General features: G+C 39.2%; 1 protein-coding gene across 3 annotated transcripts in view; it reads right to left on the reverse strand.

Annotated features, from left to right (window-relative positions):
- Positions 1–25,874, reverse strand: part of MYO1B (myosin IB) — a 230,201-nt gene that overhangs the window by 24,834 nt on the left and 179,493 nt on the right. The window contains exons 15-25 of one of the 3 annotated variants that reach the window (XM_018557216.1): positions 25,185–25,247; positions 23,928–24,128; positions 21,922–22,148; positions 21,568–21,768; positions 17,453–17,546; positions 16,924–17,073; positions 16,249–16,317; positions 13,704–13,790; positions 13,380–13,466; positions 9,939–10,025; positions 5,452–5,526 (exon numbers count right to left, since the gene is read on the reverse strand). In XM_018557216.1, coding sequence (XP_018412718.1) covers positions 5,452–5,526; positions 9,939–10,025; positions 13,380–13,466; positions 13,704–13,790; positions 16,249–16,317; positions 16,924–17,073; positions 17,453–17,546; positions 21,568–21,768; positions 21,922–22,148; positions 23,928–24,128; positions 25,185–25,247 — 1,341 coding nt within the window. The remainder of the gene's footprint in view (positions 1–5,451; positions 5,527–9,938; positions 10,026–13,379; positions 13,467–13,703; positions 13,791–16,248; positions 16,318–16,923; positions 17,074–17,452; positions 17,547–21,567; positions 21,769–21,921; positions 22,149–23,927; positions 24,129–25,184; positions 25,248–25,874) is intronic. The other 2 variants (XM_018557217.1, XM_018557219.1) reach the window with 2 other exon arrangements.

A 25,874-nucleotide genomic window follows, 5' to 3' on the forward strand; every position in this document is an offset into this window, starting at 1 on the left:
AGAAAACTTTAATATTTACTTAAGTAGTATTAAACTCAAACTTTATTTCACTAATGAATCCAGATCAAATATACACTGGCCAGCAATGTATTTCTTTACATTGTGCCCAAGCTTTTAACCCCTTCATGACTGAGGCCTTTTTTTCATTTTTTGCACCCATGTTATATTCCACATTTTAGGCCTGAAAATGACTTAAAACCCCCACACATTATATATTTTCTGAATGCCAAGACCCTATAGAATAAAATGGTGGTAGTTGCAAATTTTTATGTTGCGCAATATTAGCGCAACTCCAAAACACAACAAAATACCAATTTTTTAAATGAAATATAAAAGATGAGGTTACAACGAGTAAAACAATACCCAACATGCCCAGTTTACAAATTGCGTGCGTCCGTGAAACGGCGAAAAACTGCAGTACCCCAAAAAGTCCACAGAAGAAGCTTTAAAAGCCCCCACAGGTCATCAATTTAGAGATACCCTAAAATACTGGCCCTAGAATTATTGCTCTCACTCCGGCGTGCGCGGCGATACCCAACACATGTAGCGCGTTCGTCGTTTTCATACATAGGCGCACCTGACGCGTTTACGCGGCGACGCGCGTGCTGGCGGGGGACTTTAACATTTTTTTAAATTATTATTAGATTTATTTTATTTCATTTTAAAAACTTTTTTTTTTTAACTTTACTTTGACTGCTATCACATGGGGGGGCTTACAAGCCCCCCCATGTGATAGCAGATGGTGGTGACAGGTACTCTTTAAGGTGATGCTGTGTCACTTCTTCGGGACACAGAAGCGATCTGGCGACAGGTAAGTCGCAAGAATCGCTTCTGTTGTAAAGCCGACAGTCGGCTTTACAAGTTTAAACAGACGCTATGTTGGCGACGTACACTGTACGTCGTCAGTCACGAAGGGGTTAAAGTCATCAAGGGGAATTTATCGAAATCTGGAACATTTGTGCACTGCAACCAATCAGCCCCTCTCTTTCATTTTCAAATCTTAACTGAACAAACTGAAGAGAGAAGCTGATTGGTTGCCATGGGCAACTGCTCCAAATTTTGTCTGCTCCAGTTTTGATACATTCCCCCCATCATGTTTCCAAACAGCTAGCTCAAACTCTCAGACCAGCTTTCCTGAACGTCATTGTCCAGTACAAGATCATAAGGGACAGCATCTATCAATCTACTAGCTTCTGATAATGTTCTAATGGAGTTCCAAGTATTCTTGCATCAGCATACACCTCCCCAGAGTAATAACTGGTTGCTCAGATGGGCAGTGGTGGGAGCATTGGTTACCACTGGGGAGATGGACTATTATGTGTGTTGATGGGGGTTTCGGGCTAGATTTATACTGTTCCATGAAAATTGTTAAGTGTGAATAGACTTTCAATGTATCATCTGGTATAGGTGGATTCCCTTTGGACAGTTCTCTGAAGAACATGGGCTATAAAGTGTCCCATCTCAAACACAGCTTTAGGGCCTATTCACATTTGTCTGTTTTCCTGCAGTATAACACATACATTTAGCTGCATGAAAATGTAAAATAGAAATGTCCTATGTGGCCATTTTGTATTCATTCATTGCAGTTAAGCATGTTTTGAAAGGGAAACTAAATGATACCATTTACACCTATAACTTTGCATTATCACGCAACGTGCAATCCACAAGAACAGTGTGAATCTAGCCTAAAACGTCATGGAGGAAAGCACCAAAATTGAGATGTAAGGTGCTGCAAGAAGCACACAACTCACACTGTACAATTTGGCAGGGCGGGTCAAGTAGCTGGGTTTAGAGTACAATAAAAAGCAGTGCTTTGGGCAGAAAGCAAGCTACTCTGAACAATTTGAAAATTTAGGTAAAGAGAAACACTGTGGGGACAAACTCAGTTTCCTCTGATTAACACAGAACTCAGAACACATGCCCTGAGATGTTTAAAGAGGCACAAAACTCCTGGCTACATTTGTTACCCATGGCCCCTCATCGCTCTAAACTCGCTCCCATGGACTGCACTCTCAATACAAATTAGTAAACTAAGCACGAGAATGTAGTCCATCACGGAGTGGTAGCTACTTTACAATACACACAGGGACCATGAGGAACAAATGTAGTCACCCTCCAAAAAGCAGAACAGTGTCGGCACCAATTCAGAGAAGATTTGAGGCTCTACAGTGGACTGATGCACAAATAAGGTGCAGTTTTGTTAATAGTTAAGGTACTTGAATGCATGTTTAAGATTTATCTCTTGAGTTTATTGTCACTTTAACACTTTGTTAGGACAGATAGTGTTATTATCTAGTTTTCAACTGATAATGGGATCTTCTAGCACCGTACAGAATAGGGTTATGTATGGTAAACATTAACTCCACAACACCCTCCTTACATTACATAGCAGGGGAAAAAACAGTTTAGGAAATTTCTGGAAAGAGTGAGTAAAGTGGCATTTTTTTAAAAGATATGTTATGTTAATGGGAACATGTAACAAATGTAAAGTTGATATCCCAAAATGGTCTGAGTTGGACCTAAAGGGCCATTGTAATTTTAGTTTTGGGCAAAAGCCTTATATATAAATCTACCTAAGTGATATTTTGTTTTGCAAACTGGCCATTGGGAAAAAAATTACAATACATAAAAAAGTATGATTAAAAAGGTCTGAGCTACTGCAATAAAGATTACAGTGACAAAAGATCTGCTGGCTGAGGAGGAACATTTTAATGAAAGAATTACAAATACACCACTGCCACCAAATTGTGCTTCAACAGCTGTCAAAACAGTCTATTGACCTTGTGCCCCGTGCTCTAAGAACTCAATCACACATTACAATGTAATAGTTTCTGCCCCCTTTGCAATATTCACATCTCAACTAGTGCAATTTGCAACAGGGGTTTACATTTTATGTTCACAAGCAATTTAAACTCAACTCCAGGATCACTCCAATCCCACGCTGTTTATTTTGTCATTTTACTTCTAGTGCCTTATACCAGTGCTCCCCAACCTTTTTACCGCCGCGGACCGGTCAACGTTTGATCATTTTACCGCGGCCCGCTGAGGGGGGGACATTGATTGTTTATATTTTAGATTGTTTTGATTTAATAATTTAATTGTATTTAAACATGCCTTCAAAATAAAATACAGTTACACCAAAAAATGAATATAAAGTGATTTAACAGAGCAGCAGTGACGCACATGGTCATGTGACAGCCATAGGAGGAGTGACGGTCATGTGACAGCCATAGGAGGAGTGACAGTCATGTGACAGCCATAGGAGGAGTGACAGTCATGTGACAGCCATAGGAAGAGTGACAGTCAAGTGACAGCCATAGGAAGAGTGACAGTCATGTGACAGCCATAGGAAGAGTGACAGTCATGTGACAGCCATAGGAAGAGTGACAGTCATGTGACAGGAGGCAGTTAATTGATTGTCAAAAAAAACACAGCAACTAAGGACAGAGAGATCACTTTATAAGCCCCTCCCCCAGGTTCCAGGTCACGTGTTTAGGTCGCACTCACCCTCATTGTTCCACTCCAAGTGGGTGACCTGCACCTCTCTGTGCCCCACAGCTGAGCTCAGCCCCCTCTGCACAGCGTTTCCGACCAACAGCCAGCTGCCGTGTCAAACTCCCCATTGCCGGGCGGTGTGAGAGCGCGCACACAAGAACTCCAACCGGACTGCAGGGAGGCGGCGTCGCTGGAACCCTGCTATCTGATTGATCTACGCGCTGACAGCGGATCCGTCTCCCTTAAACCAGCCCCGTGGACTCAGGCACAAGGATTTTCCTCACACGCGAGCGCCGCCCACCAGAGCAGCAGTGACGCGACGATCGGTGCGACGCGGCACAGTAAGTATTAAAAAAACACGCAAGCTTTGGGGCTTTGTATCAGGGCATTTTGACAAGTACAAGTACTTGTCAAAATGCCCTGTTAATGTTCCTTAGGCGGCCCGCGGCCCGGTACCATTTGATCCACTGACCGGTACCGGTCCGCGGCCCGGGGGTTGGGGACCACTGCCTTATACAACTGTTTAAAGTACTTGTGACCTCATAGCTTCTCTCAGCAATGTTTGCAAGTCTATGGCACCTGGAGATAATTTATTTTTTGCTGCCAATGTAATTATCTGAAACTACATGTCCCATGAATCTTTGAGACTCATGTAGTTTCAGGGCGGTACTGTAGACAGGTAGGGCTCAGGAGGTAGGCATCACTTGTATGCTGCAAGTACACTACAAGCAGGGCTCAGGATGTAGTCACAAATGGGTGGACCTGTATGCTAATTGTGAACCATTCAATTTCACCCCAGATGTGGTGATGTCACCTCTTCTGTAGTCTCAGAGACTTCTGGGGAGTCTAAACGACTTGGTTCCAGAAAGAAAGTGGCCATGTGCTTACTTTCACACAGCCAAGTAGACCACAGAAGTAAGCCATTAATCTGGAGGAAGTAATATGTACTATATACTGTAATTATGTACGAGCTGGCGGCATGGGAAAACATCAAGTCCATTGGAGACTTTAGGAGATATGTACAAAACCATTAATAATGTTATTTACAAAGTGTGAGTTACACTTTAAAATCTCACATAGAATGCTCAAGAAAGGACTTTCGATACCTAGATTCTGATTACCTATAAATAAATACATTGAGGGGAATTTTATCAAAACTGGAGCAGCTAAAATCTGGAGCAGTTGTGCATGGCAACCAATGAGCTTCTTGCTTTCATTTTCAAATCTTAACTCAACAAAACTGAAGAGAGATGCTGATTGGTCACCATGGGCAACTGCCCAGATTCTGTTTGCCCCAGTTTTGATTAATTCCCTCCCCCCTCTGTCTTTGTCACTGTGACAACATGCTCAAAACTGAACTCCATGCAAACTGTCTTAAGGCCTGTGTACATTGGCTTTTGCTCACTTCAAAACTGTTTCTTTTCTCATAACAGTCAATAAAAATGCAAAAGCTTCTAGCAGCCTGATTGATACAGCTTAGTCAAGTCAAATCCACCTGAAAAGGCACTGTCAAGATGGAATTCAAAAGCGATATCATATGCAAGCTAAATGCAACTAAAAGCACAGCTATTCACATCCTACCAGACAACACAGTTAGGTTCTTAAACCTGTACTGCGGAAGCACATACTGCTTTTTGGATAATGAAGAAGCAGTCAGCCCACAGCTCATAATTTTCTCTCTTCCCGTCATCCTTTTCCCCTTTCACCATATGTGCAATGCACCAAATATGATTGGTCCAGAGTGCTTGTCCCTCAGTCCAGTCCTCCCAGTGCTGTGCAGGGGACTGTGCAAGTATGACATGAACACAAATGTTGGTACTATACTAGCTGCATTTGTAAATGCATTAATTTTGAATACATACATAACTGTAATTTTATATCAGCATGGAGTACATCTTTATTAGTAAATGTAAGGATGAAAATCAAATGACACAATGTCGAACATACTCCACTTACAATTCTCTGTATTGTGAATTCATAAATCTTCTTTCCAGCATTTGCACGGAAAAACTTTCTGTACTCTCTACGTACCTAAACATATAGACATTAAAAATAATTAAGTTAATGACATTTTGAAATTATTTTGACAGCCAAAAGGCCATGTTTAACTGGGCACAGGAAAAAGAACAAAAGGAACAATCAGATTAGCTGCAATTTACAATGTGATTGTGGAGAGTAGCAATGAGTAAGTTGATTCAAAAATCTGTTGAATTGGTGAACTGCAAATGTCCTGATTCACCTGCATATTTGCATACAGATTTATTAAAACCACATATAATTGTACAATTCTCAAATAGCTTTATTTTGCATAGATCAGACAAATCAGCATGAAAATATTGAGGAAATTCTAAGAATTCCCGGATTCGAACATTGCTATTGGAGAGATGATATCTGACACATATAACAGCATAAAATCAATGCCATGGACATCATTAAACAGATTCAATTAAAAATGTAACAATTACAAATGAATTATACCATGCTTAGAATTTAGGTTCACCCATTACCTATTAGATTTAAAATGAAATACTTGTGGATTTGTAGGGTCAATGAACGTGAATGTACTTTGTGGTTGAAGTCTCCTAGTGTAACAAACCTACACGAAAATGCTCAAACACTAGAAACAAAGGAAATGCAGAATCTAGGTCCTCAGCGTCAAATTGGGGACAGATCTTGCCAAATTCATCACCCACAGTCTGGTTTTTTATATAATGTGCTGAAATAATATGTAACCATTTTAAACTAATGGCATACAGGGCTTGAGGCTGGAATTTGTGTACTTACACCAGGCTTAAATGTCATCACCAAATCTAAATGAATTCAGGAGCTAACATTTTCTTATCAACATTAGTTCAGAGTACAATTTGTCTAGCCATTAAAGTTAACCGAAGCATTTTATGAATGATAAAATAAAATGATGTTATAGGGGTAATAACAAGTTTAAATATTTGCCATGTAAAACTGAAATGTCTGCAGACACCAAAATACAGGTTATGTAGAAAGTGAAGTGGCAAGCACACATTTATGAAAATATCTCTGCTAATACAGCTCTAATTGTTAGTATGAGGCAACTTTTGCCTACCTATCTGTCAAGTAGGAGAAACCAGACCATTGTACTGAAAAGCACACAAAAAAAACAGGCAGACATGTACTTGTATATACAAGCATCAAAAGGGACCCGTCTTCAGGCTCCATTCACACTGGAGCGGTTGTCAGGCAGTCTCCGGGTTACGAACAAGATAGGGACTGTAGGTTTGTACTTAAGTTGAATTTATATATACGTTGGAACAGGTACATTTTTTAAGTGCAACTTATTAAGGGTCGTATGTAAGTCGGATGTTTGTAACTCAGGGACTGCCTGTATGTGAATGGAGCCTTACAGTGTTTGCTGACAGATTTCTGCTGCAAAGTACATTCATTTTAAAGGCTCCCGGCAGGTTGACCCCACTCTAATATTTACAGTTGTGCTCAAATGTTTGCATAGCCCTGGAGAATTGGTAATATATGTACCATTTTTGAAGAAAACATGGGTGAGCAGGCAAAACACATTTTTTTAAATTTCTTATGCGATTCATATTTAACTGTAGATCATAACAGAATGGCACAATCATAAAACAAAACATGGCAACAAGCAAAAAAATTAAATGACCCCTGTTCAAAAGTCTGCATACCCTTAGTTCTTAATACTGTGTATTCCCCCCTTTAGCATCAATGACAGCGTGTAGTCTTTTGTAATAGTTGTCTATGAGGCCCCGAATTCTTGCAGGTGGTATAGCTGCCCATTCATCTTGGCAAAATGCCTCTAGGTCATGCAAAGTCTTTGGTCGTCTTGCATGAACCGCACGTTTGTGATCATCCCAAAGTGGCTCGAGTTACTTTAGGGGGTTGATTTACTAACCTCACAAACACGCCACAAACACGCCATGCATAAACACGCCGATTGCGCGCGCGCGTGCGCGTATACGCTTGGCGCGGAAACGTATGCAGGTTATACAGATGCTTGATAAATACTACCAACGCGCGCACATGGCGCGTTAAAAAAGCTCACACCCCCCCATCCCCAAAACACCAGTGAGCCACATCCATGCCTTGTTGGCCCTTCTCCAAACATAGCGCTTATGGTTGTGACCATAAAGGTCTATTTTGGTCTCAACGCTCCAAATTACTGTAAGCCAGGAGCTGTGGGGCGTGTTAAGGTGTTTTTGGGCATATTGTAACTGGGCTTTTTTGTGGCATTGGTCCAGTAAAGGCTTCTTTCTGGCAACTCAACCACACAGTCATTTGTGTTCAAGTATCATTGTATTGTGCTCCTTGAAACAACCAAACCGTATTTTTCCAGAGCAGCCTGTATTTCTCCTGCGGTTACCTGTGGGTTTTTCTTTGTATCTCGAACAATTCTTCTGGCAGTTGTGGCTGCAATCTTTCTTTGTCTCCCTGACCTTGGCTTGGTATCAAGAAATTCCCAAATTTTCCACTTTTTAATGAGTGATTGAACTGTACTGATTGGCATTTTCAAGGCTTTGGATATATTTTTATATCCTTTTCCATCTTTATATAGTTCCAATGCCTTGTTATGCAGGTCTTTTGACAGTTCTTTTCTGCTCCCCATGGCTCAGTATCTAGCCTGCTCAGTGTGTGAGAGCTTACAAACTCATTGACTATTCATACACAGACACTAATTGCAGTTTAAAAAGCCACAAATGTGGGAAATTAACCTTTAATTGGCATTTTATCCTGTGTGTGTCACCTTGTGTGTCTATAACAAGGCCAAACGTTTCAAGGTATGTAAACTTTTGATCAGGGCCATTTTGGTGATTTGTGTTATCATTACGATTCATAAAGGAGTCAGACAACTTTGTGATAATAAATGGCATTATGTGATCGCTATCCTTAAATAAAAGACAGTTTTTTTGGCATGATCAGTCATATTTTCAATATTAATGCCAAAATTTCACGATTTCTGCCAGGGTATGCAAACTTTTGAGCACAAGCAAGGCCTTGTTTATGTTGCCACCACTAATCAATGAGTTGTAGAAAACCTTTATTGCCTTTTATTTAAATCTACAATATATACACATTTCCATAGAACAAATCTTCATGGAGCTTCGAACACTGCAGATAAACTTTTAAAGTAGCTACACACAGGAAAAATAGCATTACATATAATAATCGGATTATAAAAAAAAAAAAAAAAGACGTGGCAAAAACACATTACTGAATCCAGTAACGCTGCCTACTAATTTAAATGGATAAGTACTGGGACAGTGAGAGTTGACAGTAGAGCACATACGTCCCAGTTATTGTTAGACTAAAATGACCAATGTAACTGATAACTGGGCCTTGCACAAAATAATTAAAGGAAAAAATAATTACTATATAAAGATGAGAATTGATCCACCTGAACAAGATTATACCTGGACTGGGATTTATAAGCCATTTCATTGCAATAGTTGCCCTATTCTGTAGGCAGATCACGTTTTGCCCTGTGACCTAAAGGGAATCTGTCACTTTAGTGCAAAGAGGCAGGTTCTCCTAATAGGACACACCCACACCCCCTGACACTTTATATTCCAATGCTTGCCCACCACCCTATTTGCTTGCAGATGTGCTGGGTCTAATGAGCTTCTTCCCCCATTCTCTGTGACATTATTCTGTCCTGGAGAGTGGCCATTCAAGCCAAAGCATTGCATCCAAGAAGAAAGGGAAGAAGGCCACATGCACCCTTAACCAGTAGTACCAGATAGCCCCAAAACCTCTGACAAACTGACAAAGTGGTAGGGGAGTGCCGGAAAAGTATCAGTGGGTGGGGAGTGCCCTATCAAGGGCACCTTTAGGTAAACTGGTAAATGGATTAATCAGCTTCATGGAATAATAATTCCCTATTTATTAGACTGATGGCTGCTGCATCATGAAATTACATCAAAGGTGTCACTGGGGTCCATCTATCACTGTATTCACCCAAAAGTCACACAGCTTTCACCCAAGATTTACAAGAAAGGAAGATTCAATTTTAAGTTGAAGTTGTGTGAATCTTAAGTGAGATCATGGACAAATAGTCCTCATTATGTCAGTGTCATGTAGTTTAACCACTATAAGGTGAAACAGATTGCAGTGCCAAATTTGACAGGCTCTGGCAAAAAAGGTAGAGAGATCTTCTCATCTCTAAACTCTTATTTATAGAGAGACTCTTTAATGTTTTGAAATAGAAACTATGAACAAATATGCAAAATGTGCAAATAAAATATAATTCCATGTTATTTCTGTTCCAAACCTTTATAAACCTTAATATATGAACAATTACAATATTAAATGGGTAACACTTCTTAAGACTATTCTAAAGGACTCAAAGAAAAAAGCAGCAACCAGCTAAAAGACAGAAAGGAAAAAAATCAGCTAAGACCATGGTTAGCAATGAACTGATTTCAATGTGATAGAAACAGTACCTTTAGTCCAAGCCAGAAAGCCCAAATCACTGCAACTGCATGCTTACGCCTAGCCTCCTCCTTCAAGCGTTTTAATTCCCTTCGAGCCTAAAATGTTTAGATATTGAATGGAAACACAGCCGAAGGCAAGAAGCAAAATCACTAGAAGAGAATGTCTCCAAATAAAGTTTTAGACAGATGCTGGAGAAAATTTTCATATAAAACCCTTTTGCATGTTGGTTTAGAACAAACATGCATGAAAAAGCTATTGCACCAACGCTACAAAGTACCAAGAAGTAAAAAGGCATGAAGGCCAAATTAAGTTAAAGAAACAGACTTTGTGAAAATATTTTATGAAATATATTAGCTTAATCTATAAAAAACGTAAATTACATTTATTCTCATTTTTCTGGAAAGTACTTATTAAATGTTATTCCTTGTGCCCTATTTACATTAGCTGCACCTAACTTCATACACATCATACCTCTAATAATCACCAACACAAACTTGTGTTACAAACCTTTGCTTTTCCTGGAAATGCAATCCTGTGGGGTCCTCATTGTTGCTGCCTGTCCACAGTCTGTGCATTTCCACTAAAAAAAATAGTGTACTGTGTCCCTACACTTTGCCCACTCTGGGTAGACCTAGAACTGAACTGTTAGTGGAGTAGGGTGGCAGTTTGCCTTACTTCTTTAGGGGTTGGTTCTAAATGTTTTGGAGTGGAATGGGTTCAACTGTCTTTTAGCCTCCCTGCCCCCAGCCTGTCCATAATCTCTGACCTTGACTGTATGATACTAAAGCTATAAAGTTTATTAGGATAGAAGAAGGCAGCCCAAGACTGTTGGCCTAAAAGGCAGAAAGTATAAATATGGACTTGTTTATTTGACACTATCAAAGAAAAACAATACAATAAGTAGGTTAAAAAAAATCATTTTTGATCAAACAAGTCCAATTTTGCCTCACCAGGCGAGGAAGGGGAAGGCAATGGAATCCTTCCTGACTCCTCAAGGCAGCCAATTAAAATCCCTGTATCCAATTATTCCCATGCTTTTATTAGTAGGTATAACTTTTGAAATAATTTGTTGAAAGAAATCGATTGAACCCTTTTTAAATTCAGTTGTTGATTTTGCCATTACTGCCTGTGGTTGGCTATGCCACAACCTAATCAACTTTACTGTAAAGAATCCATTCATAGGGTGATAAAATCAATATTTTTTTTGCAAACTAAACAAGCCTAGATTAATTATGAGTGAGACCTCACCATTCCTCTTATAAATTTATTGGTGCACCTTTGTATCCTCTCCAAAGTCATTTTAGTATGATACCTGGAAGAGTACTCCATACTGACGATTTGTTAATTTACCATGTTTTATTTTTTTTGGGTGGGTTTGAATGCATGTAGTTTTAATCTCATTGTTACTAGTTTTGCAACGCTCTAATTAAATCCCCATTAATCCTTTCCATTTTTCTTACTACTCTGTGTTGCCAAATTTTTCTATGTCTCCCCTTCCCACTGATGCTGGTTTAAAATCTTAAACATTCTAACCAGCCTTTTTCTCAACACAGCTGCACTTCCCATTAAAATGCAGCTTTTCCTTCCTACTGAGTGCAACCCTTCCAGCACCTAACATTTAACTTTCTAAACTCTTCTGAACACAGCTGATAGTATTTCTGTAAATACAACCTTGAGTTCCTCTTGCTCCTATAGTTATCCACTAATGCTGAAACAGAAATTTTGAGAGCCTTCCATCTTCCACAAATGATGGAAATTAGTCACATACCACCACTGGATTCCACTCATTCAGAACTGATGTAGTAGATGTCTGAAGTCTGAACAAAACAAGCATTTATGAAGCTGCAATAAGGGGGAACTTCATTTGACATTTTTATTTAAAAAAATAAAACTCCAATACCTTATATCTCAGTTCTGTAAAAATATGCATATATTTTCATAAACCTCCTCAGTATTTGCAATATTTGTCCTTGCAGCAAAGCTCTCAGACCTGCTATTGTAAATACCTGTGCTTTTAACCAGGAAAACCATACCCAACCTGATTAAAAAGGACAGGGAGCAATGTGGAAAGCCTAGCCACTCATAACACCAAAACAACCACCATCTTTTATTTTTACCAGCTCTAAACTGAACTCAGATGGTTGTTCTAATTTACATTGCAATTTTTACATTATGACTGCTCTTCACACTGCTTCATTAAGCCAAAGTAAGTATGCATAGATGCAGTAAACTATGCAGGCACATGCTACAAAACTTTCAAATATTTTGTTCTATTTAAAAGATGAGATTTATGACGTGAAAAATACATTTAGAGTTCAAACACACTGGTTGACTGTTTCATGACCCCATCTAATTTCTTTGTACTTAGTACATTGTGCATGTTAATATAATCTGGAACATAACCCAAGACTCATTCACGATGTGTTTTGTGTTCCCACAAACTTTACTATGCATACTAAGTGTACGGAGCATGCAGTCACCAGAAAAACTATGAATGGTTCCAGGTGCACTCACCATGCAGAAGACACCACTACATGAAGCCCACTTACCTTTAGAAATATCTTACCACTCCTGATAACAAAGTGCAAGAAAATGTCTGTTTGTAGTCATCACATATTAAAACCTTTCTTGTACGTTAATATGCACATTAGATTTAACATTTTAAGAAATTATTAATTCTCCAAACTAACCAGATTGATCTAAAACTTCTGATAAAATAAATAACTCCAGCAAAAATAAATACATATTTGTTCAGTTTTGTGCAGAAGAGGATACTGTTAGGTCTGCATTTCTGTCTTGGACCCCAGTAAGGATATAAATCCTCACTTCCTCTACTAGTGACCACTGTCCCTGGCACAGGAAGGGAGATAAATCTCCCCAATTTGGGCACAGCAATAAACAGTCTGGCATTGCTTCTATTCCATACAAGCTCTGCTTAAAATGTTGTATTACTGTCTATGTTCCAGTTGGAAAGGTTCTCCGTGTGTTTTGTCTCAAAGACAAGTTGTCACCAGGACATGAAGTGAAGTAAAAGCTCCCTATCTGGAACACAGAGTGAAAAAAGCTTGACACACGATATAATCCTTCTTCACTTTTTCCAAAACAATAAAAAAAAAATAGTCTCAGATAAAAACAATGCAATGTTTTCTTGCCATTGAATGCACCATTAAGTGCATGCTTCAAAATGATACATGCATTTTGATTTTATTTGTATGGAACTAGAATTATACATTTTGTTAATGATAAGAGATTATATTTGTCTTATTATATTCGTTAAATACAAACTGCAAGAAACATGCAACACTGATGCAGGACACAAAATGTTCTTTTTTTTTAAATTAAAATGTTAAAGCAGCTAGCATGCACTACCCTACATTAAGGATGTTGTTAGTGATTATAAGAGTTAGGTGATGATCGTGAAAGTGGTTTTGGACACATGCGTGGAATACCTTAAGTCCAAGCCAGTAAGCCCTTATAACATCAACAGCCTGTTTATTCCTAGCCTCTTCCTTCAGTCGTCTCAGTTCCCTTCGCGCCTGTGGTGCATTCGAAATTGAAGTTTAAAAAGCGTAAAGTGTTGGGAGGACCCAGCTGAATGTGACCGGTGGAAAACAAGTAGAGAAGTGACAGGTGGGGAAGTAGGACTTGTTACAGCTGGTGTTATGTGATGGCGATCATTTGGCTATATCATAAATAAGTACAATCATTTCTATCACGGTATGGCCTAGATACCATATTCCACAGCTACAATGAAATGTTAAGAAGAGCCTTACTTGTGTTCCATGCCAATATGCTGCAATTGTTGTAGCCGCTTCATTGCAGAGCTTCTGATATTTAAGTTCCCGAAGGATCTTTCTTGCCTTTAAACATAAAAAGCATAGCACTATTCAGAATACTTATGAGTGTGGATATAACTACTTTAATATTATACATCAACACCCATGCAACTCGAAAAGCACATATACAGGATTTCTAAAATATGTGCTTCTTTGTTTGTTCACCTAATCGCTATGCAAGTTATTTTAAGAAATCAATCTTCTTCTTACACATAACATGCCGCCACATTATCTTTTATTCTATCGCACTATACTTTGACAAAGTAAGACTTTACAAGGATGCAAAGTGTTTAAAACTAAACTCCAAGATAAGCAAATATTGTCTGAATCCAAGACATGTGTATTGTTAATTGAATCTTGGTGTGCTTTGTGTATTTCTTCCAGATCTGTGATTAGATTTATATAATTTGTGGCTACTAAGGAATATTTTGAATTAACATTGTTGTGCCTGGACTTCAGTATTAACATCTCCATATCACCTTTGCAGTGCCGTAACATTTATAAATAACACTTCAACAATTTTAACTAAACTTTGCACAAGTCATGGTCATCTCATTTCGGAGGTCTCGTTTCTTTATTCTTGACAAAACCCTGCAGCTACACTATTTAATTGATGCTTTTTGTCATAAATGACCGGGACTTATGACACTCCTTGTTTCACAGATATTGATTACTGGATTTGTGGAATTCACAGTTTAGTGCCAAATAGCATTTTATTTATATCAGTTTTGTCTTTTGGGCCATGTTATTACACCCCAGTGACTCTGGTGCTGTATTGACAACACTCCAGTAGTCCAGAAGATGTTCCTGATAGCCGCTACGCAGTGGTAGGGTCTAGGTAAAGCATGGTATCATAGAGCCCAGAAGTTAGGTGTCACATTAGCATATTCTACATGTTTGGAAGTGCACAGCAGGGAGCAGACCTGGACTAACATGAACAATGCTGTTACACTACACCTTAGATGGCATCCTATATCCAAGACAAAATTATTTGTGAGGTCGAAGTTCAGCTTTAACCCAATAAGGACCCTTTTGCTGACCAGGCCTTTTTTTTCTTCATTTTTTGCACACATGTTATAATCTACATTTTGGGCCTGAAAATTACTTCAAACCCCCAAACATTATATATTTTCTGAAAGCCAACACCCTCTAGAATAAAATGGTGGCAGTTGCAAATTTTGTTAAAAATGCACTTTAGTTACATTTAGTGCCCCAAAACACAATATAATAAAATATGAGGTTACAATGAGTAAATAGATACCCAACATGCTTAAGTTACAAATTGCGTACGTCCATAAAAAGGCGCCAAAATTCCCCAAAAAGTCCAGAGACGGCGCTGTAAAAGCCCCTACAGGTCATCAATTTATAGAATTATTGCTCTCCCTCTATGTGATAACATATTGGTGGAGACAAGTGCTCTTCAAGGTGACACTGGGAATCCAAAAGACCCCTAGTGTCACCTTTCCATTTTAAATAAGCTATTGAGGTGCAAATCGCACTTCAATAGCTTATTGCTCAGCTTCAGGAGCCGAGCAATGACCGCTCAAGGACCGGAAAGTGATGCAATCTGCGTAGCTCCCGGTCCCATAGAGCGGGGAGGAGAGCAATCAACGGATGTTCCCTGCTCTCCTCCCCATCTTCCCGCTGGCACCCGGCATGCTGGTCCCGGGCCCGCAGAGTCGGGGAAATATGGCAACGGTGTAGGGGGAGGGGCGGGCACTGTACCGGCCCAAAGAAGCGATCTGACGACAGCTGACCTGCCAGAATTGCTTCTATTGTAAAGCTGACAGCCGGCTTTACAATTATAAACAGAGTCTGTTTAAACGGGCCCGCTGCCAATGACATACTATGTACGCCACTGGACACAAGGGGATTAAAGCTCTTTGAGATCCTGTGCTTTTATAGTGTTTTGGAGATTCTTCCATGTCCAGTAACTTTTTCATTTGTAGTCTATCCCAACATACATTATGGTTCAAGATAGAGAGAGCTTTAATTTTGTTGCAGATTTGGACAAATATATTTCTATTTTAAGGGTTTTAGATAAGAAAGGGGGCACAAATGTTTCTTTTACATTTTCTCCAGTGCAGTGTTTACATAAATGTTGCCCAAGTTATTTTTCCTTTAAACATAATCGGCAAAGCCTACTGACTACAAGTAAGCCACTGTATAAAATTATTGTAACAGTGAAACCAATTTTACAGAAACACCTGCAATCCTTTACAAACACATTTAACATATTTTCTTCCTTGTTTATCCTGCTTCATAACTGTTCACCTGACTATTTAAATTGTAATATTGGACCTTCATAAATTAGCATGAAGTCAACTTGAGAAAAAGCAGCTGGTAGAAGGTGCCAAAGTTTTAACATTTTGCATATTTTTTACAAATAAGTACCTAATATAACCTAAGTCACCTAAAACAAATTGATATACCAAGGTTCTAATGAATAACAGCTGAATGACTTTGTAAATTATTGACTTGCCTTCCATCCTCGGGTATAGGACTGCATCACAATGGTAGCACTTTTAATCCTCTTGTACTTATTCCGTTGCTGTGTTGATGAAAAGCAGTGATATATCAGTAAACAATTAACAGCGGGAATATCAGGCTTATTGACAATTATGCAGCAAACAATGTACATATATGGCCTCTGTGTTACAAAACACAATAATACTGTGTGAATATTTTGAGAAAATATATTACCATTTGTCATTTAACATTATACAGGCAAAAGTGCCTGTTGTTTGAACATGGAAATCGGAATAGTGTATTTTACTTTCTGTAACCCTGTCATTAAGGCCCAAGCGAGGCCAAATGCATAACGTAAAGTAAGCAATAAGCACCTACTCATGGTCCTGCTAGTCTGCTAGGCCAGGGCTCAAAATTTCCACTCGCCCCCTCGCAATTGGCGAGTGAAAATTGCGTGGGGGCGAGTGGAAATTCAAGGCGGGGGACCGCCGCCGATTCAGCAGCTGTGATCGCCGTGTCAGTTCTCTCTCAATTATCCTTGGCCGACACCTAGGACCTTGGCATGAGGGGAGGTCTGGATAGTTGTGTTATCAATCTCAACCGAATTGTTGGGGGAAGCTTATGAAGAATGCTTATTCCAGAAGTAGATCAGATAAAAAAAAACAAACAAACAACAACATCAACTTACAAGATAACGCCTGACCCATGCTGCCACCACTATCTGACTCTTCTTCATCAAAAGGAACTGTGTGCGACATTTCCACCCTCTATAGATTTTCTGGATAAGTGTTGCCAGATCTTCCAGTCTTTCTTTCCTCAACTCCTCCAACCTGAACAACTGTAATGTGCAAACAGACCTTGGTGTATAGCTAATGACATTCATGTTCAGTGACTTTTGAAATACATTTTCATCTACAGTGAATACATTTTCATCTACAGTGAAGTTCTGAAATAAATTTTTCAAGGTGAATAACAAAGAATAAATATATCACTTGGATTAAGACCAAAGGTTAATAAAATATTTTTGGACCCTCCCTTCAGTAAAACTAGGTTATTAACTTTGTGTCTTTACACTGGAGAAGTGTAAAGTCTCTAGTTTTAGACCAAGAAACATCTGTGCCTGTGGTTGCATTAAGTGTTAGGTATGTTACATATACACATTTATTTGTCTTTACATATAGCATGCAGTGTTACAGTGATTAAAAAAGCCGAAATACCGTTCGTGGGTTGCGGATGAAGATTTTTGACCTTCCAAAAGAAAATTCTTCTTTGGGAATTTGTAAGTCATTGAGTAGTACTTCTACACCGACTCTGTAACCAAAAGAAAACAAATCATTACATTTTGTGAGCAGACAAAAGCCAGCCATACACATGGAAATGTGATCAATCAGAACCAGTTGGATCAGACCCTTATAGTGCCTTCACACAAAAGTGTGCATTCACCATCCAGTGTAAGCAAGGAATCTCTCATCGATGTCCATGGAAAGCCGAGCACTATTTTTATTAATCTTATCAGTAGGGATTAAACACTATCTAAATCCAAAAACAAATTTTCTATCTATTGCAGCTTATCAGTTCTTAGATGAGGTAGTTGTATTAGTTTTCTTTTTCAGGCTCCATTCCATTATTTTCACCTGGTAATCCTCTGAAATCAAAAACATTCTACTTTGCAGAAGAAAGATAACCTTGTTTGTCATTTAGTTCAGCCAACAGTTACAAGTAAACTGCATTTCTGTTAAGATCAACAGGCAATTTCTATACTTTCTGGAAAACTAATGCAGCCACTGCATCTGAGCACACAACTGAGCTGAAATCTCAAGCCATGTTATCATCTTTCCCAGCCATTCTTCTGAATAATACAACCCCTTCTCCCTATGTAATGGAAATGAGGAAAGGGGGGAAGCGTTTGTGGTCCAAATTAGAACGACAGCCTAGACGGGGTGCAAGCAACCCTGCAGAGGTGGAGAACTACCTTAACACGGAAGATCATTACAGTGCAGCACACTTTTTGGAAGATAACTTTGCATGGCCCCAATAAAAAGTAAGGAACGTTTGAAGAGTTCAGGGGTTAGTAGTAATGCAGAGTTCAGGGGTCAGTAGTATTACAGAGTTCTGTAGTATGTAATGCAGAGTTTAGAGGTCAGTAATATGTAACCCAGAGTGCCTGTGTTGGGAGTAACTACCCTGGAGTTTAGAGGTCAGTAGTATGTAATACAGTATTTAGTGCAGGGGTCAGTAGTAAGTAACACAGAGTGCAGGGGCAAGGAGTAAGAGTGCAAAGGTTAAAAGTGGATAAAACAAAGTTCAGAGGTCAGTCATATGTAATGCAGAGTTCAAGGGTCAGTAGTAAGTACCACAGAGGTCAGTAGTAAGTAATTCAGAGTTTAGGAGCAAGTAAAGCAGAGTGCAGAGATCAGGAGTAAGTAACACAGAGAATAGAGAACAGAAGTAAGTAGTGCAGAGTTCAGAGGTAATAAAAGCAAGAAGAGCAGATCAAGGGATTAGGAGTGAATAATACAGAGTTCAGAAGTAAGTAGGTTGTAACACACAGTTAAGGGTCGGTAATAAGTAATGCAGAGTGCAGGGGTCAGCAATAAGCCACACTGTGTTCAGAGGTCAGTAAGTATGCAACACGCAGTGCAGAGGCTAGGAGTATGTAAGCAGAGGTTAGGCATAAGTAGCATAGAGTGCATCTTGTTTTTGCTTTTCCCTGCTGTTTACAAAATAAGACTTAAATGGATTTCAAGAGCTTCCTGATTGTATCTACCACCTTGAACAATTCCCTGCTCTCAGGCAGCTGCCATTATAGCCCACTATATGCTGAGTTTTGGGTCACAGGAGGACATTAATAAATGCACCTTACTAGCCCATTAGCCCTAAGTCCTCATTCTTCACTGCTTAGCTATTTTTTTTATATTTATCAAAATGCCAAAATGTTATTTTCAAACATTTAAACCATTTCTACCAAACGTTTGGTTTCATTTTTTGCAGTGCTGCATAAAAAACATATTTTAATGAATTATTTTTATTTGTAAATATCTCGGTCTTGCTTTGTACCAGAAAAATAAGTGACTAAAAATTTAGTGTTATGATAGATGTGACAAATTGCAGAATAAAAGGAATACTAAATATAGCAGCACAACTTGTTTAAATTAATTAACTGGTCAAACTAGGAAAACTTTTTTTAGAATTTTAATAAGAAATTGCTCCAAATTCTACAACGTGATTTTTCTGCTGACATTTGTCTAAGTAAGGTCATTTCTAATCAACACTGAATGCCTCCTAAATCCAGAATTTTATGTTTATGGATAGCCTAACAATGCAGTCCTTCACATGCAATGCATGACACAATTGTTACACGAATGCTATTATACAATATACTGTATATTGCTTCTTCCATTTTACAGCCTCATTTATGTGTTTATATCTGGGGGCTAAGATGAAATCAGTGGAAAAATATATATTCAAACTGATGAGGTTTTTTGGATGACCCCCTTCCTTTCAAGCAAATGCAAAATGTGAAATTCAGATGAAGAAAATTAACTATTAGTAGATAGGGAATTAAAGGAGAACTTGGGGTTAAGGCTTTTCCCCATAGTTCTCCTTAGGGTAACAGGAGGACACAAACTAGCGTCCTCCCATCACCCTAGGCTCAGTATACCGCGAGCTGTAGCTTGCGGTATACTGAGACGCTGCAGTATACCACGAGCTGTTGCTCGCTGTATACGGAGACGCCGCAGCTGAATTGTGCCGAGATCCGCCCAGCTGCGTGACTGACAGCTCGCTCTGCCTATCTAGAGGCAGAGCCAGCTGTACCCACCCCCTCTCCCGTCCGTTCCGCCAGTCAGCGCTGGCGGATCGGAGGGGGGAATCCAGCCCCTCCTTTGTCACGGCAGAGAGCCGTGACAGGATCGAGAGGTGAGCGAACGCCGGTATGTGTTCGCTCACCTCCCGATCTACTGAGCCGACCTGTGACAGTCTCATGTAGTCCAATGGTAGTCCACATAAGATACCACAGTCAAATCTGGGGGGGGCACTAATCATTTTCATTGCATGTCGCAACCGCAGGGCGCCGAGAGCTGATTTAATTGAGGATGGCGTCTGCGCCCTGCGGTTCCAACATGTAGTCCAACGCTGCCTACAATCCTGAATACCACAACCGTTTATTTTTTTAAAACTTTTTTTGTATTTTTTTTGTAATTTTTTAAAAATTTTTACCTTTTATTAAACTTTATTTTTTTATTTGTTTCACTTTTTTTACATTTTTATTTATTTCACTTTATTTTTCTGACTTTTCTTAATCTTAGTTTATTTTATTTTTTTAAACTTTTCTTTTTTTTTACTTCATTGCTGGGAGCAATAGCCAGCCTGCTATTGGATATTTCAAATTGCAATAGCCAATAACAGGTTGGCTACTGCACCCACCCACTGCCTGCTGTCAATCAGCAGAGGAGGGACGCTCACAGACTGTCGGAGGGCTCTCCTTACAGGCTGTAATCGACAATCTGTCCCCACTGACACAGATCGCTACAGCCTGTAGGGAGAAACCGCTGGCAGTCCCTGACCCAGCAGATAACTGTGTTATAACCGTCCCGGACACAGTTATCTGCTGGGACAGGGATTCCATTTCTCTTGCCTTGCGTTAGCGCCGGGACTGCTGCCACTGTTAGCGGGGGGCACACAGGGGGGCAAGTGATAACCTAGGGGGGGCAATTGCCCCCCTGTAGCGACGCCACTGGGGAGCAGTATTGCAACGGGACCATCAAAAGAAATCACAGACTGCAGCAGAGAACATAGGCATCCAATACACAGGGAAGTGAGTATAATGTGGAAATTCTTTGGGCAACTTTACTGATTCCACAGACAGGGCATGATGGGAAAGCAGAAGGCCTCTTCTTTTGCAGTATGTTTTTCTTTCTACATTCTTGTTTCAATGACAAAGTCTCTTTAAGAAGTCTTTGCTGTACTTTGAATTGGTTTAGTAAACGGATTTTGGGTTCCTTTGAATCCACCTTACCTGGTTATACATTCCGCAGGACAGTAAAGGAGAATAAATGCTGCTACATAGACAGATTCTCCTGCCTACCTAATACTAGTGTGAATAGGCTGACCACTGTGAACCACTGACATATGAGTACACACATCCTGCTCACAGTAGTGACCTGCAGATTGGGACATTAATATCAATTAAACCCAATGGCTAATTATCACCACACTTTTAAAAGGAAAAGGTTATGAACCAGACATAAGTTACATTTTACATCTGACCTTCCGTTTTTCTATTATATGTGTACATATACTATTACATAAGCACACTAATTAAAAAATATACCTTGCTGGTCCTTTCCAGTGTGGCCATGTCTGTTTACACAACATCTTGTATCTCTCAAGACAAGGGTCATATGGTTGCCTGAAGGCATATCCTGCTCTTCTGACTCTGACATTTTCAAGCAGACCAAGGTAACTAACTTGGTGTCGTACAAGAGCATCATTGAAGATATGGGCTGCCTTCTTGTCATTTGGCTTAATACATCTGAAAATTTAACAGATTGTGCATATTACAAATACAGAAATCAAGATTTATGAATATGTATAGGTATATGCATTTTAGCTGTGACATTTACATGTTAAAATATGGCAAGGTAAATCAAAATTTGTTTATAACTTTCTAAAATGAGCACCCTACCGGATATAGTTAGGATTCTTTGTTTGCAAGTTTTTCATTAGAATTGATACTGAAGCTTTGAACTGTGAACCAGCAGTCGGTGGCCTTTTGAGGTTAATCTTGGCTGGGTTTCCCTCTGGGAACATATCCTTGATAAGGCCATGGTTTGCTTTCCACATAGCTTGTGAGAGGTCACGATACAACAAGTCATTGTTCTTATCAACAAAGCCTTCTACCTGATACATAACCTGGAAAACAAAGAGGGCATAACATTCTACAACTTAGATCTTTGAATAGATATACTGTCCATTGTTCTAAAGAGTTTTAAGCTTAAAAAATATCACTGTGTCTTTGGCACCAAAAGGTATTAACCTATAATTACCTTCACATTATGAAACCTGAGTAGTTGAAAGTCAGGATACGAATAGGTTAAAGTATAGAGAGGATGGCACATACACTATAACACTTTTGACATGTGCAGAATAGTGACATCTTTTTGGGCATACATGATGATGCCATCACATGTTAATGTGGTGTCAACACACCCTTAAAAGGAGAACTATGGGGTCAGGGCTTTTCCCCATAGTTCTCCTAAGGGTAACAAGAGGACACAAACTAGCGTCCTCCCGTCACCCTAAGCTAAGAATACCGGCGAGCTGCGACGCCGCAACCGGGACGGATCCCGACATTACTGTCGAGATCCACCCAGCTGCGGGATTGACAGCTGGCTCTGCCTATGTAGAGGCAGAGCCAGCTGTGCCTCCCCCTCCCCGTCCGTTCCGACCAGTCAGCGCTGGAGGATCGGACAGGGGATGGGGGGAATCCCTGCAGGGAGCCGTGAGTGACAGTCACGGCTCTCTGCGGGGATAGATCGAGAAGTGAGCAAGCGACGCTATGTGTTCGCTCACTTCCCGATCTATTGAGCCGACCAGTGACAGTTTCATTGTCACAGGTCGGCTAGAACTATGAGGCTGAGTGTTTTTCACTCGCCTCAAAGTTCTCCTTTAATGACAGTTGTCTAACTGGGTCCCTTAACTTCAGTGATCTAATAGAAAAGCATGCAATATGTAGGGTGATCCTACTATTTGGTCTAACCAGGACATCCATAGATCATATCTGATTAAAATGCTCTCTACTTCATTTAAAGAGTATATTCCAAGAAAAGTTACCTATTCTTTTCTTTAAATTAAGCAACACAACAAATGAAACAAGCCAAAACATCCTTAAAGTGTATGTTCGGGCAAAGTAAAAAACAAACAAACAACAATTCAGTACATCTCTGCAAAATATGCACATGTCCTGTATTTTGTCCCTTTAGAGACCCTGCAAGCAAAGAATAATAAGCTCCTAAGATTATCTCCTAAATCCTGTTGTGGGCCCCAAACACATTTTTTGTGGACTAAGTGGCGTCAGGCCTGCCCATTTTTCTTTTGACCACTACAAAGCACCTCTAGGTATTTGTTTCACTTATCAGAACTAAGGAACAAATGTAACCACATGCTTACAGTAGAATATTTAACAGATAGAAATATGTGAATGATCACATAGATTTGCAACCTTGCATGGTCCCAAATATTTGAGTGGTCAAATACGTTTCAAATGTATGTGATCATTCCATAAAAGCAGCTTTGCACTTGATGACAAGCTTTTGAGAAAGATGACAGCATATCTTATCCTGCATAGGGAGACAATTTTGCTCCTCCATAGATACAGTAAAATGAATGAGCGTGGTCACTCAGGACAGAATGTGTGTTACTGGCAGGCTCGCCAAGTGGAAAATAAACGGTAAAAAACAAATGCAACCACCAAATCTAAGCACTGGTAAACTGCGATATATTACATTTTGTTCATGAGTTTAGAGACAGTTCAATATCTAAATAAAACTGCTGGTGTAAAATGCTCACACTATAAAAGGATGCTCGTGCCTGTTTGTATATATGTGTGTGCATGCTCGTTCATTTGTGTTTGGAGCGCCCTTTGATATTGGATCCTAAAAGCTTGATAACAGGTTTCTTAAATAGGAATACCTTGCCAGCGTAATGCTGAATCCTGAAGCAGCTGTGTGGGAGAGACGTATCATTCAGGAAACGCGAAGACTTGCACATTCGACTCTCAAAATGCTGGTGTGCAGAACAAATTTGATTCAGTTTCTCCAAGAATGTGTCATCAGTAACTGTGCCTGGCCGCAAACATTCTTCATCCAGCATAGCCAGAATTCCATTTTTGTTCTGCAAATAAGTCATACAAACATATACTGTGATCATGTATTTGCAATGTTCAAACTGATTGGTACTGTGCAACCTGTAGGTCACTGAGGTTCTGGAATTTCAGGAATGTGTCTTTCAGTTATGCACCTTCCACAAAGTAAAATGAATATACTGAATTAATGCAAGTTTCTGCAATATATTAAAAAGCACCTTTATTAAAAATTCTAAACGTTAAAATTATAATTAAAAAAAATCATACACAGTAGTATGACAGGCAGATCTTTTTGCATTAAATTAATTATACATGCAAAATGTCAATAGGGAATATTTAATGTTGTACATATGATAATGGAAAGGTTTTATAAGCAATCTTTATAAAATACAATAGAATAATAAATGTTAAATACCTATTTAATCAGAAGCAGACAGTTTTTATTCATGTGTTCATTTGTTTCCAAAGGTTTTGTAGAATTTAAGCAAAAAAAAATAGAGCGAGATCAATAATAAAGTCTGCAGTAACTAAAGATAGCAATCTGTAGATTATCTACGATTAAGCCAATGTAGGGTGAAACGTGTCAGGGTGGGGCAGATTGGTGCAGCACATGTTGCACTTTAAGTCAGTTTTACGCAGTGATGCCATCAGTGGGCGGCTCACTGGGAGTCTGGGATTTTCATACTCACTAGTGTGTGTGTGTGTGTGTATGCTCTGCTGGCGGGCTCCCGACTTCCCCTTTGCATTGTAAGTTGGATGCTGGGATAGCGCAGTGTCATTTTAGTGACAGCAACATGTAGTAAGCAGCACATTTTTTTACAACAGTCAGTGCAATGAAAGCTTTCTGGAAAGAAAAGGCTACAGCTTTCTGTTGTTTTATTTTTACACAGCAGTTTCTTTACTGAGATAGAAAAAAACACTTGCATGGAACTTGAAAGTAAAATATTAAATGCACTGACAGATAACTTACCAAAATGTATTAATTTTTTTACACATTATTGTTAAGTTAATTATATTCTTGATATTCCTCTGATATAATATAATAGACCTCTTGTGATATGTTTATTAGATAGGTCAGCACTTACATTTTCAATTAGATCACAAATAATGGCATTGTTGAAGTATTCAATATGAGTCCACTCAATACCCTAAAATTACAAAGAGTATAAAAATTGTTAGTTACATTTTGGAAAGTGAAAAAAAATGTCAGCATTTTCTTTTACTATGCGGTCACATATATCTGTACAAACTTTTGTTTTATTTGCTGGCTACTGTGTCAGTTAATCACACTGCATGGTGATGTGTTACAATACTGCTTTATTAAACAGTTAATTTCTTATGGAGTTAGAAATGCAGTATCCTTTTCATTAACTACATGACCATATTCGGTGCCCTTGAACTGCTTCCAGGCTTGGTCTCCTTTCCATTCTTTGAACTGTGTCAAATTCCCATGCACTTGAGTGGAAGAAAGCCAGAGTCAAAGGCAGTAAATATTTCTCATAGTTATGTTAGGTATGTCCTTGTTTTAGAGACAGATGCAAGTCTAGCTAGAATATTTAAAATATGTAAATAAGTAATCAACAAATGGAAATAGTGCTTGATAGAGAAGTAACTGTTGGGCTTTTTGTTACCTCATATATTTCAGCCTTTTTTATTGTACGCACACATCTAGGAAGGGTCCTTGTGAAAATAACATGCAGAACTATGGTAAATTACAGGCTTGTTTTGGTCAATGTGGTCAATGTGCAGCATTAGCCCACCATCAGCAACTTACA

The sequence above is a fragment of the Nanorana parkeri genome, unplaced genomic scaffold (genome assembly GCF_000935625.1).
Source record: "Nanorana parkeri isolate BGI_ZX_2015 unplaced genomic scaffold, ASM93562v1 scaffold273, whole genome shotgun sequence".
Lineage (NCBI taxonomy): Eukaryota > Metazoa > Chordata > Amphibia > Anura > Dicroglossidae > Nanorana > Nanorana parkeri.